This window comes from Chiloscyllium punctatum, chromosome 49 (genome assembly GCF_047496795.1).
Source record: "Chiloscyllium punctatum isolate Juve2018m chromosome 49, sChiPun1.3, whole genome shotgun sequence".
Taxonomy (NCBI): Eukaryota; Metazoa; Chordata; class Chondrichthyes; order Orectolobiformes; family Hemiscylliidae; genus Chiloscyllium; species Chiloscyllium punctatum.
The window spans coordinates 30,931,796-30,945,759 of NC_092787.1; the positions used below are offsets into that span (position 1 = coordinate 30,931,796).

General features: G+C 43.3%; 2 protein-coding genes across 2 annotated transcripts in view; both read right to left on the reverse strand.

The window, feature by feature from the left end:
• Positions 1–7,396, reverse strand: part of LOC140469337 (protein spinster homolog 1-like) — a 1,071,775-nt gene extending 1,064,379 nt beyond the window's left edge. The window contains exon 1 of the mRNA XM_072565755.1: positions 7,152–7,396. Coding sequence (XP_072421856.1) covers positions 7,152–7,372 — 221 coding nt within the window. The 5' untranslated portion in view covers positions 7,373–7,396. The remainder of the gene's footprint in view (positions 1–7,151) is intronic.
• Positions 7,397–9,661: 2,265 nt separating this feature from the next.
• Positions 9,662–13,964, reverse strand: part of wdr5 (WD repeat domain 5) — a 59,420-nt gene continuing 55,117 nt past the window's right edge. Inside the window, exon 14 of the mRNA XM_072566112.1 lies at positions 9,662–11,571. Within this exon, the coding sequence (XP_072422213.1) occupies positions 11,471–11,571 (101 nt within the window). The 3' untranslated portion in view covers positions 9,662–11,470. The remainder of the gene's footprint in view (positions 11,572–13,964) is intronic.

The following is a 13,964-nucleotide window of genomic DNA, read 5'->3' on the forward strand; positions in this document are numbered from 1 at the left end:
GGAATGTCTTTTCTCTCAGAGGGAAGTGAATCAGTGGAATCGTTTACCACGGAAGGTTGTCTCAGCTGGGGCGTGAGGTATATGCAAGGCTGACAGATGTTTTAATTTGTAAGGGAATTAAGAGTTATGGGGAAAGGTAGTGAAGTGGAGTATAGGGTTATCAGATCAGCCATGATTTCATAGAATAGCAGAGCAGTCTCATGGACTGATTGGCCTACTTCTGCTGCTCTGGTTGTATGGCTTTTTCCAGACTTTACAGGGAAGAATGCATCCATTATTGAGTCCCACTATTCCACAAATGTGTAACAACTCAATTAAATCACCAGGTCGAGTTTCCTGACTGACTGCTCTTCAGGACAAAAGCAATTCACCCCAGATTTCATCATTAAAAGCTCTTCTACTTACTAAAAAACTTATTCTTTTACAAACGGTAGAGAAAAAAAGATTATTTATCTACCACTGCTTAACTTAAACTCTACCCCTTTAAAACCCCATGTGTACACAAACCCACTCACTCGCAATAAAACAGACAAAAGACAATTTTTGTAACAAATATTATGGATTGAAAAGTACAAACAAAGAAAACAAATTGATCACAAGGTGGAGATCTCTTTCTTACACTGTTCTTCTGACACACTGCGGTCTGCAGAGCAATGACTGTTCAACAGCTGATCAGATCGGCCAAGGTTTATTTTCTTAGAATTCTTTCTTTCAAGTTTCTTGCTTTTTTTGTCTATTGGAGAGATGCTTCCAGCCTCACTGATGTCATGAGTCTGTAGAAAACTGAGACTCGACCAATCTGAAGGCCGTTGCCAGGCGGTGTTGTTCCTTAAGTCCCGGTGTCACTCTGTCTGAATTTTGTAACAATCTCAGTGCTCCAAAAGCAACATCAACTTCTACAGCTCAAACATACACTGCAATCCCATTTGCATCCCTCTTCTAATGTTATAGCTTGAGAGCAGTGTTTGATTCCATTCCTGTTAATGGTCCAAAAGGAGAATTCTGTGCTTCCTGAATTAACCACACACTGAATTACAGCTGCTACTGGTCAGGCTGTTCCATTCCCCTGAACAAACCCTCAGGAAATCAATACCAAAGACACATATAAATAACCTAACAGCTCCTAGTAAAAGATTTTATACAGCTTTTCATACTGAGATTGCCTAAGTAAGAAGTGAATCGTTAAATACCCATGTAAGTGTTAACTGGACTAGACAGCAATATAATGCCAGGTTAATTAAATAAATACATCGAATCTGATCACAACACAGACAAAGGATAAAATAAAAGGGAATCAAAGGGAAGGGGATAGTGTTTTCAATATTTGCAAGAACACGGTAACGGAGAAAATAATCAGACTGAGGACAGAGGGACTTCTGGGAGCACCCCAGTGTTATCACCCACCAACCCTCCGCACCTGGCATCCCCCCATCCAATGGTATTAAACACAGTCAGTGAAGGAATCAATATTGGGGAAAGGATAATCTGCCATGACTATTCCCAGTTCTGAACATGGAGATTACCAAAAAGGACACACACATACACACTCACACTCAAACACTCTCTCTCTCTCTCTCTCACACACACACACACACACACACACACACACACACACTAATGCAATATCTGGAAGAAATGAAGCAAAGCACAGGTAAATATTCAGCTCACAGGTGACTTGGAGAGCAGAGGTCCTGTAGTCGCACCCTGGGTTGTGTTAATTCATAGTTCCATGTGATGCAAAAACAGATTGAAAATTGGATTGCAAAGAGAGGATAAGGAAGATGCAGGTGAATATGGAAAGGTTGCATGTATGGGCAAAATCTGACAGGAGGGATATTGTGGGAAAATGGGAATTTGTTCATTTAGATACAAAAGTGAAAAAGCAACAGATTAGTCAAATAAACAGAGAATAAGGGCAGAATTCTGAGGTGTGGGGGACATCTAGGTGTTCCACTGCATGAGTCACAAAACGATAGTATCAGGTACAATAAGTAATTCAAAAGGTTATTGGGATGCTATCCTTTATCACAACAGGAATTGAACATTAAAAAAAAGTAAAGACTTGTGTTATACAGGGCATTACTGAGAGCACATCTCAAATATTGCATGCAGTTTTGTTCTCCATACTTACTGAAGGATGGGAATGGATCAGAGGTGGCTCAGAAGAGAGTTATTGGAGTAATATCTGAAATGAGTGGGTTGTCTTATGAAGAAAGGTTTGACAGACTGGGCTTGTTCTCACTGGAAAGAGCGAGGGGTGACTTGCTTTAAATTGTAAGCACAAAGCATAGAAAATAGGAGCAGGAGTAGGCAACTGGGCCTTTCAAACCAGCTCTAACATGATCACATTATTATAAAATATTAGCCATTTAATATGGTAATGGCTGATTATCCAATTCATTATCCTGTTCTCACCTTCTCCCTATATCCTTTGACCCCTTTAGCCCTAAGCACAATGTCTAACTCCTTCTTGAAAATGTTCAATGTTTTGGTCTCAATAAATTTCTGTTGTAGTGAATTCCACGGGCTCACCACTCACCACATTTCTCCTCACTCAGTCTGAAGTAACCTCTCCCATAGCCTTAAACTGTGACCTCATATCAGCCATGAATTAGAGTCATAAATTCATAGACTCAGAGTATAGAAGATGCCTTTTGGCCCATCAAATCTGTGCCAATCTATCAATACGAGATGCACTTTACAGCATTTGGCCCACAGCCTTCAATACCTCAACTATCCTCCCAATGCAATCAGTTTCCCATCACTGACTGGCTGAAAATAAATCTTTAAGTTCTCTCTAAAAATCCTGCCTTTCATTTTAAAATTATACTCCTTTGTTCTTGATCCTTCAACTAAGGGAACAGCTGATTTCTGTCAACCCAGTCTATGCCCCTCGTTATCATAAACACTTCAATCAGGTTTCCCCCTTCAAACTTCTCCACTCTAAAGAAAACCATCTTTGTTCATCACTGAAATGCGTCATCCCAGGCAAGATCCTGGTGATCCTCCTTTGCACCGTCTCCAGTTGCAGTCACATCCTTCCTGTCGTGTGGTGCCCAGACCTGCTCACAGTGCTCCAGCTGGGAACCTCACCAAAGTCCTGTAACCTTCCTGCTCTTATAATCTATGCCATGTGGCTCCCTAACTACCATGTTAATCTGTCCTGCCACATTCAGGAATTTGTGGATAAGCTTTCCAGGATCCTCTGTTCCTCAGAGTCTCCCATGTCCTGCCATTCATTAAGCACTCCCTTGTCTTGTTCCTTCTGTCAAAGTGCATCCACACATTTATCACTATTAGATTCCATCTGTCACTGATCTACCCAATTTTTTTATATCCTCCTGTAACCTTTCTATTCAATGTCAACCACCTGGCCACTCATCACGTTATCTGCAAATGTATCATACCCTTGACATTTTCTTCAATATCATTAATTTATATCACAAACAATAGGGGACTCAGCACTGATGCCTCTGGTACACCAGTGCACGCCAGTCTCCAGTCACATAAACAATCTTCTACCACCAACCTAAATCTCATGTCACATGGCCAATTTTGCATCCAACTTGCCAGGTTACCCTGGATTCCATTTACTTTTACTTTCAATGCGGGACCTTGCTGAAGTCTACATAAACCACAGCAACTGCATAACCCTCATCTAAACACATTAAATTTTTCAAGGAGGTGACAATTAGATTTTTTTAGACATTACCTTCCTCTGATCAAGTGGAGATTTATTATTTCATTCAGAATTTTCTTCAGTAGCTTCTCTAGCACTAACGGGAGACTCACTGGCCTTCCAAATTGGAACCACATTAACAGTCTTCTGGTACCTTACCGGAGTCCATATAGGAATTAAGGAGTTTTATTAAAAATTTGACTGAATGGTGAAACATACATGAGGGGCCGAATGGTCTATTCCTGATCCTATATCATATATCGACCTAGATGTTAACTCATTATTACACGTGGGTTAGCAATGGTTACCCTTCTTTATAAAGGAATCAGACTGCTTATGGAATGGATAGTACTGTTCTATACAGTACTGCCAAAGCAGTAACTAAACCCAGGTCTAACACTTTACATCATTCAAATTGGTTTGTTACTGAAAACAGATTCAGGTCCCCAGAGCCAGCACTATATATTTGCCCACATTAAAAATGGTCTGCCTCATGGTCCACTCAACTCTAAATCTGCCCAGAGTTTCTGAAGTGTTTTACTAGAATCAGCTCAGGGCGATGCTAGGAGCTAGCTGCCTCATACAGAGCATCCCCAAAAGGGACTACACAGGAGAGTGGGATCGGAATACCTCATCATGTATTAAATAATTCAGCCATGTCATTTTGATCATTTTATATTTTATTTATGGCAGTGATTTGTTACGATCTGGAATGTCCTACTTTAAAAGAAATTGAGTAAATATATGGAAGGAAGAGTCTGGAGGATTGTGGATAAAGGCCAGGGTCTTCTAGGATAATATTTTCAAACAGCCAGTTCAGGAATGATGTAAGATTCTGTAAATCACCTACAAGTCCTGAAACCAGCCCACATCACCTTTGTGCAGAGTTCTGTTCAGAAAGACATGTCCATTCTGCCTCATCACATGTGAATTCTCTATTGCTGGCTACCACATCCCTAATAACAGGTGCTAATGTTTATTGCTGCTCCTGATGTTAAATAAACTGACCTCAAGTTCCCTGTTTTTTTCTCTCTTTCATTTCTTGCATGACAGTTATATTTGCTGCTTTCCAATGTCTGGGGACTGTCCTCAAATCTCAGGAACTTAGAAGAACTATAGAGTTAGTTATACAGCACAGAACAGGACCTTCAGCCCATCATGTCCACATTGACCTATCTACACTAATTGTTCTTTCCAGCAGTTGGCTCACAGCTTTGAATGTTACGACATTTCAAGTGCTCATCCAAGTACTTTTTAATGGTTGTGAGGTTTCCAGTCTCAACTACCCTCCCAGGCAATGTATTCCAGACCCCTACAACCCTCTGGTGAAAAGAATCCCTCGGATTCCCTCTAAACATGAGACCCAGGAGCAGAAATTAGGCCATTCAGCCCATCAAGTTTGCTCCACCATTCAATCATGGCTGATCAGTTTCTAAATCCCTTTGTCCTCCTGATACCCAAGAATCTATCTCTATCTTGAAAATACTCAGTGACTTGGCCTCCATAGCCTTCTGTGGCAATGAATCCCATTGATTCCCCACTCTCTGGCTGAAGAGGTTTCTCCTTATCTCCATTCCAAAAGGTCTTCCTTTTAGTCTAAGGCTGTCATCCTGCCATCCATTTTACAATTATGCCCCCTTGTTATGGACCCTTAAACTAATGGGAACAGCTGCTTTCTATCCACCATGTCCAAATCCCTCATAATCTTACACACCTCCATCAGGTTCCCTGCCCCCACCCACCCCCAAACCTTCTCCCTGCTCCAAAGATAACAACTCATTCTTATCCACCCTAGCTAAACTGCTCTATCCCAGGTATCCTCCTGGGGACTTTCCTCTGCATTTCCATCAGTGAAATCACATCCTTTCTATAGTGTGGAGACCAGAACTCCAGTAACTACTGGAGGTCAGTCATCTCAGCTCCAAGACAACTCTGCAAGAGTTCAGGAGTTCCTCAGGGTAGTGTCCAAGGCTCAGTCATCTTCAGCTGCTTCATCAATGACCTTCCCTCCATCATAAGGTCAGAAGTGGGGATGTTCACCGATGATTGCACAGTGCTCAGCACCATTCGCAACTCCTCAGCTACTGAAGTAGTCCACTTTCAAATGCAACAAGATCTGGACAATATCTAGGTTTGGGCTGACAGGTGGAAGATAATACTTATTATAAATGATTTTTGCCTGTATAGCATATGAGACAATCTAGCCATTGCTCTTTGCCATTCAATAGCAGCACCATCATTGGGGGTTACTGGACTCATCACATAAACACAGTGGCTACAAGAGCAGGTCAGAGACTGGGAATACTGCAGTTAGTAACTCACCTCCTGACTCCCCAAAACCTCTACCATCTACAAGGCACAAGGCAGGAGTAGGATGGAATACTCCCCACTTGCCAGCTCCAGCAACACACAAGCAGCTCCACACCATCCAGGATAAAGCAGCCCACTTCATGGTACCACATCCACAATTATCCACTCTCTCCATCACTGACATTCATTACCAGCAGTGTGCTCCATCTATATGATATACTGCAGAACTTCACCAAAGACCCTTAGACAATACCTTCCAAACCCACAACCACTTCCATTCAGAAGGACAAAGACAGCAGATACATGGGAACACTTATCCCTCCAAGCCACTCACCAAATTGACTTGGAAATATATCGCCAATCCTTCACTGTCACTGGGTCACAATTAACCTAGTCTGTAAGCTGGGAAGCTCATGTACAATTGGTCATCCTCCCTTGTATAATGTCCAGTTCCATCTAAACATACTGCACACTCAATGTGGGAAGTCACACAGGAATAATAAAAAGGGGAATAAGGGACACTATCCTGGAACTCCTTCCTGAACAGCAGTGCCCTTACACCCTAACAACTGCAGTGGTTCAAGGAAGCTCACCATCACCTTTTCCAGGACAAAAAAAGATGGGCAATAAATGCTGGCCTGACCAGCAACATTCACTTTCATGAATGAATATAAAAACCCCACTGAACACAGAGTCACACATACTGGCAGAAAGAACAGCCCAGACTCAAAATCATTTGGCTACTTTCAGTTCCTCCTTGAGTGAGTGAAAAGCCCCACTCTTTCCATTTTGCTGAAGTAAACAGCATCTTCCTTATTCTGGCTACTCATCTGCTCCAAATGCCTGCTGCGAACTTTGTAACTGTAGCCCAGAGATGTAACCCACACTGACTGCTCTTGTGATTCATTCCCAGCTCTGCCCTGTTGCTGAAAACAACTCTTACTGTCTCTCCATCCTGTGCTGCTCAAACCTTATGCACACCTCCAGTCCCACACCCCCTCCTCCAAACTCTCCAATATGGCCAATGCTGTTCTATACATCTCCCTTCCAACAAGCCAGAGCTCACTAGTTCTGATTATAAATGCACACAGACCAATTGGTACCTGTCCTCTGCATTTCCAAATGTCTGTCCCCATCTCAGGGGTTCACCCATGGTACTCACCTGTCCTGAGAACTGGCATTATGGCATTGTTCCCCAATCTGCTCGTCGTTCTCCCTAGGGAGACAACTCTTTTCTCCAAACTGAATGTCCTGGGCTAGGGGCTGGATTACAATGGCCAGGAGATAGCGGTCCAGTTGGTTCAGGAGGTAGGTAAGCACAAGGCAGCAGAGAACATGGAGAGGGTAGGCACCAGCCTGACAGATACCCAGACACCCCATCATCCCCAAAATCCAAACTCAACTCTCAGGAACCCAGTCTCCCTGCCAGAAAACGTTCCTTAAAATGACGACAGCAACAGACTGTGTGAACCAGTGAATGAAAAGCTGAGGCTTTACTCAGTCTCACTTCCTTTATCATACACCAACCAAAAATAGAAACTACTGAAATAAATAACAGAAAATAGAAACCCAGAAATCAACTGTGATGACCATCACTACCAGACACAATCAGGCAGAGAAGACCCACAACCTTTACCAATGAGAAGAACAGATACTTGGGAATAACAGTCCTCCTGATTTGGAAATACACAATTCCTTCAGTGTTAATGAGCTAACATCTTGGAATTCTCTCCCATAGGGTATTGTGGGTCTACCTACAACAGACTACTGCAGTTCAGGAAGGCAGCTCATCACCACTTTCCTGGGGCATCTTTTGGGGGAGCACAGGGTAGAAATGCTGGCTCAGCCAGTAACACTCATGTCATTAATGAACAATAAAGCACATTTCAGGCACTGCATGCCACAGGCAGAGGAACTGAATAGTCAGTTTGGTGGAAAGGGATGGATCAGGTGGCTGCCATGTGCTGAGCGATGTTGAACCTGCTGGAGTTTGGTGCTGAACATCAAAGCAAACGGAAAGTATTCTATTACCGTCTTGAGCAGTACCTTGCAAGAATGCACAGGCTTTGAGGAAATAGGGGCATGTGACACGTTACAGAAATCCTGGTTATTAATTTACTCCATTGTGGCATTTACGTATTTAGTCCATTTAAGTTCCAGTTCCATGATTTTTATTGGGGAAGTATTGGAGATGGCAACATTAATGAATCATAAGGGGTGGTCTCTTATTGGGGATGATTACTGCCTCCCACTTGTCTAGTAACATCAGTCTAAACCTGGATTCTGTCTAGATTTCGCTACCTTTGAACATGGGCTGCTTTAATATGAGGAGTTGCGAATGTGCAAGTATTCATGAACATCCCTATTTCTGACCTTATGATGGAGAGAAAAAGTCATTGATTAAGCAACTGAAGATGGGTGGACTGAAGAAATTACCCTAAGGAACTCTTGCAGAGATACACTGGAGCGGAGGTGACTGACCAACAACCACAACCATCTTCCAATGGTATGACTCCAACCAACAGACAGATTTGCCAATTCCTGCAGACTCCGGTTTTGCTAGACCACCTTGATGCCACACCCAAATCATATTCTGCCTTTGTGAGAGAACACAGGCAGTCACTCTCACCTCAGTTTAGATTGTAACCATATTTCCACCAAGGCTGCATTGAGGCCTGAAACCAAGCATTCCTGGCAGCATTTACACTGGGTTTAGGTGCACAAGAGAACTCAGATGCAACTGTAATTCCAGATTAGTGAGAGAGTGTGGGGGTGTGGCAGCCACACCCTGGATAGGTTGAGATGTTTTTCACTGGAGGATAATAAAATCATGAGGGGCATAGATAAAGTCAATAGCAAAGGTCTTTTCCTAAGTTAGGGAATTTCAAAACTGCGGGGGGGGGGGGGGCATATTTTTAAGGTCAGAGGAGAAAGATTTAAAAGGGACCCAAGGGGCAACATTTTCCACACAGTGGTTCATCTGTGGAATGAACTGCCAGAGAAATTGGTAGACACAGATATAATCACAACATTTAAAAAAAACATTTGGACAGGAGTAGTAAAGGTTTAGAGGGACATAGGCATAACACAGGCAAGTGTGACTAGTTTAGCTGGGGAAATGTGGTTGGCACAGACGAGTTGGACTGAAGTGTCTGTTTCTGTGCCGTACAACTATACGACTCAGTGCATGTGGGAGCCGTACCCCAGTGCGAGTCAGTGTGCGTGGGAGGTGTACCTCAGTGAGAGTCAGTGTGTGAGAGACTGTACCCCAGTGAGAGTCAGTGTGTGTGGGAGCCGTACCCCAGTGAGAGTCAGTGTGTGTGGGACTGTACCCCAGTGAGAGAAGACGACTGTGGAACGCAGACACAGCACAGGAAGAGGCCCTTCAGCCCAAACATGTGCCAACAAATGATACCTTTTAAAAAATAAAAAATGTTTGCCTGCGCAGAGTCCATATCCCTCTTTTCCCTGCCTAGCCATGTGTCTGTGAAGAAAAGTAAGCATGGCTTCATTAAGCCTTTACTCCAGTGTCATGCAGTGAGCCAGTGGGTGGGCAGTCACTAAGTGCCTGCTTCAGGTTCACTCGACAGTAATGTCTTGTGTGTTTCAGAGAAATTGATATCAGGCTGAAACCTGCTATCAGATGATTTGCCAGCAATTAAAAACAACACATTTTTCTTATGATCAAACCTCTTGTATTAGCTGGAAATAGAGGGTAAAATTACATCCAAATCTCAGACAGGCTGAAAGTCTCGACACCCACGAGAGATCATTACAATTATTGGACTATTCACAAGTACTGGGAAGAAGTGATTTCCTGTGTCTGTAGATTACACAGGACTGTCAGTAACTCAAACAAACTGACGTTTTAAAAGATATTGGCTCCACACAGTCACAAGGCCCTGTACAAAGCATGTCCAGGAAAAGCTGTCAGCACTGGAGATCACTGGGCAAGATGTGGGGGGAAAACATTTCAGCACCCATTTCCAACCAAGCCTTCAATATCCCCATGTCTTCCTGCACATGAAATTCAATTCAGAAGCTGCAATGAACCTGGCCCCGTCGCTCAGCTAGTTTAAATAGGAAATCCTTCTTGCATTTGTACTCGGTGACGTCAGCTCATTTCAAAGGGTCCTTTCCTGGGAAGTAAAAGTGTTACCAGGTGCCTCAGCCAGCTCCACGTTTTCCACTCATTGTCGGCACAACTTACCTGCACTTGCCAACAAAGCAGGGAATGGCCTGGTGACGCTGTGTTCCCCTGTCCCACATATACAGAACTGCTGACCCTGAACCATGCGTGGGCATGGATTACAATGTCCGGAAGTGAGTTAAAAAAGTGAACAATATGCCCTTGCAGTGCAGTAACAACAGGGTGACTCTGTAGGCTTGAGGTTGCTATGGAGATTAGATTGCAGTTATTCTCAAAATTTGAAACTGGGGTCTGGAGCAGAGTAACCACATCATGGGTATGACCCTTGCTGACAGTACAAAGTCTATGGAAACCAATCACAATGACCAGAGTCTGACATCATAAGGATTAATGATCAAGCGACAGAGCTGGGACAATCAGAAGCATCCCCTTTGGTGGGTTTGATGCACGTACAGCACGACATTAGCCACAGACTGAACTGTCTGCAAATATGATCCAATGTGAGCGAAGATTTATCCCAGATATCTTCTGCACAGAAATTCAGTTTCATTTAGAAGCAACTTAGGAGCCTCAATAGTAGCACTGAGTCCTGAGACTGTTCTCAGGAAGACCATAATCACCAGTGCTGTTACTGATGCTACAAGAGCTGAATACTGCTGGGAGAGATCTGGGCACAACAGCACTGAGGACAGGTCGACCAGGCTCAATCTTCCTATATCTCACACGTGACCCGTGGCTGGGGTGGGGGTGGGGGTGGGAATGCCAAACCAGAAACCTAAGGTCACTGGAGTCAAGGGCAGTGACCAGTCAGTAGCTGGTCAGTTACCTGGGGCCCAATGAGCAATGGTTGGGGAGGGGGAAGACAAGGAGTCACACAAATAAAAGGATTTAAAAGACAAGCTGGTTAACTGTCTAATTTAAACTTGCAGCTGTCAATGTTAAGTTTACAAAAACATTCTACCAACAACTAAACCTGCTTTTAAAAAAATGAGTTTTCACAAGAAACCAGATGGGGGAAACCACAAGTGATTTGGTCACTAGAAAAAAACTTTAGTTGTGTGTATACACAGGTATGTGTGCACATCTGTGTGTAGGCACAGGCTGTGCGTGCACGTGTGGATGTTTTTTTTTAAATGTACAATAATTTGTTAAGTGTTATGAATCTGCAGTAAAAACTGGATTTGTTCCAATGCTCCCACTGGGTCTGCAATCCCTCGTCACCAGTTTAGACAGAATCTAGAGTCTCAGACATCAGGAGTTTGAGAAGCCTGTCCCCATGTCAGAGAGGCTGGGACAGGATGTATTTTTCCAAGGGGAAGCTCGGTTGCTCTCTAACAGTCACTCCTCCAAAGTTTGATTGTCTTGTCATTCTCCAGTGCTGCCGACGCAATGATGTTTTCTGTTGGATGACAGGCTGTGGAGATCACAACATCTGCAATGGAATAGGCAGAGAGTGGATGAGACAAACCCTGGGACCCCCTCCAACAAACATCACAACCACATGCAAAGTCCAGACAGAATCTAATGGTAAGATTCAAGGTCTCTCAGCTGCTGAATTCATCATAAATTGTCACCTAGTGCTCACAAGGCCTGTGTGATCTGATCACACTGACTGCTTCCCCTTAGAGAGGGCGATACCGCCCAGAAGGTGGGGCAGAGTGATACAATCAAAGCCAAGCCAATAAAGGGTGATATCAGAAGTACTTTTCCAAGTGGGCACTAAATGGTCTCCTTCTGTACCCAAAACCCTTGGGAATGGACAACCAAGCCCCCACGAATTAAGCAAAATTAGAACAAGCGCCAACTGAAATTATACACATGCAGTTGAGGGAAGTTAGAGCTGGGTCTGCAGGAGATTCATTCAGTTAACAGGAGACAACGAGCAAGAGGCAGAAACCTCCAGAGCTTCATGAATGCTGCACGCATTCGAATGGAATCTCATGTCCAGAAGCCCTTCGTATTCGACGAGGTGCTTTAAAATTGTGAAGTATTCAGTCAAAAAAGCTGGTGGGAAATCTTTTAACTTGGTATTATGTTCGGCACAACATTGTGGACCAAAAAGCCTGTTCCTGTACTTTACTGTTCTATGTTCAAACCCCAATCTTCATAGATTTCTCTTTAAATTCCACTTCCTCATTCCAATACCCACTTTTTATAAACCTGCACCACAGGATCCTCTTTTTTCAACCCCAGCACCTGATTTCTTGCATAAATCAACACCATAGAATATCAAGGAATCTGTACTGGGGCCTCACCCTTTTCAACATTTCTATCAATCATTAAAGGGGAGGAATAGTGGCTTGTACACACAAACTGACACTGACAACTTAGGCAGCATGGAAGAGAACTGAGAGTTGTATGAAGTTCTGATGAAATGTTAACTTTGTAAAGTTGTAAAGAGTAACTGAGGAGTTGTCAAAATTACTGACCAGTATGCAAACATCCCCACGTCAGAGTTTGTGATGAAGGAAAGGTCACCAATGAAGCTAAAGGCGGCTGGGCAAGAACACTACTCTAATGAACTCCTGCAGAGATGTCCCAGGCCTCAATATAGGAGACCCCAAGAACAACAGCCAACAACATCTTTGTGCTCAGGATTGCTCTGACCAGTGGAATCAGGAGATTTGGAAGCACATCTTCACACAAAGGGTCAGTTGGCTAATTAACCACACCTGCACATCCCTGCTCACTCCACAGCAACTGAGCATGGCCAATCCATCTAAACTGCTCATCTTTGGCAAAAGTTAGATCCATAGATATTTGCTGGGTAATGGGTGTTATGGGATTAAAGTGGATGAATGCAGTTAAAAAAAAATCAGGAAATGGGAAGGAGGGAGAAACTCAAACATCACAATCACTGGGAAGTGGGACTAAATATATTGTTGGACCTGTGGCTCACAAGTCCCTTTCCTGATGGTCTGAAAAGAACTGACAAACGAGCTGACTGATGCAGCTGACTGATTCCTAGACAGTCCCATTTAAATTGAAAGAAAGAAAATGTAACCACTTTATTCAAAACAGGAGGGAGATAGAAACAGTTTGTTTAACATCAGTTGCAGGGAAAATGTTAGAAACTATTATTAAAGAGCAGAACACAGAAAACTTCAAGGTAATTGGATCGCATCAACATGGTCATAATGAGAGTCACAAGAAATAGGGAACAGGAATAGGCTGCTTGCTTCCTTAAGCCTGCTCTGCCAGCCAACAGGATCATTGCTGATTCAACACTTCTTGTCTCTTATCTCTCCCCCTCCGCACACAAAACCCTTGATTTCCTGACTGATGAAGCATCTATTTCAACCTTAAACATATGGAAAAACACTACCCCCACAGCTCACTCTGGCAAGGAGTTCCAAAGACACTCAGCACAAGAAAGAACAAAAATTCATCCTTATCTCAGTCTTTAAATGGTGTTCTTTTATTAAGACTACACCCTCTGGTCCCAGACTCTCCCATGATGGGAAACGGAAACACCTTCTCAGCATTGAGCCTGTCAAGCCCCATCAGAATCCTCTATGTTTCAATGGGATCACCTCCCATTCTTCTAAACTCCAGTGAATAGAGTCCCAACCTGTTTAGCCTTTGCTCATAAGACAATCCCTCAAGACCCAGGCATTATCTGAGAGAACCTTCTCCGAACTGCCGCCAGTGAAATTACTTCTATCCTTAAATAAGGGGACCAAAATTGTTCACAGTACTCCAGATGTGGTCTCACCAACACCTTGCACAGTTTCTATAACACTTAGATTCAGAGATGTACAGCACAGAAACAGATCTTTCGGTCCAATTCATCGATGCTGACCAGATATTCCAACCTAATCTAGT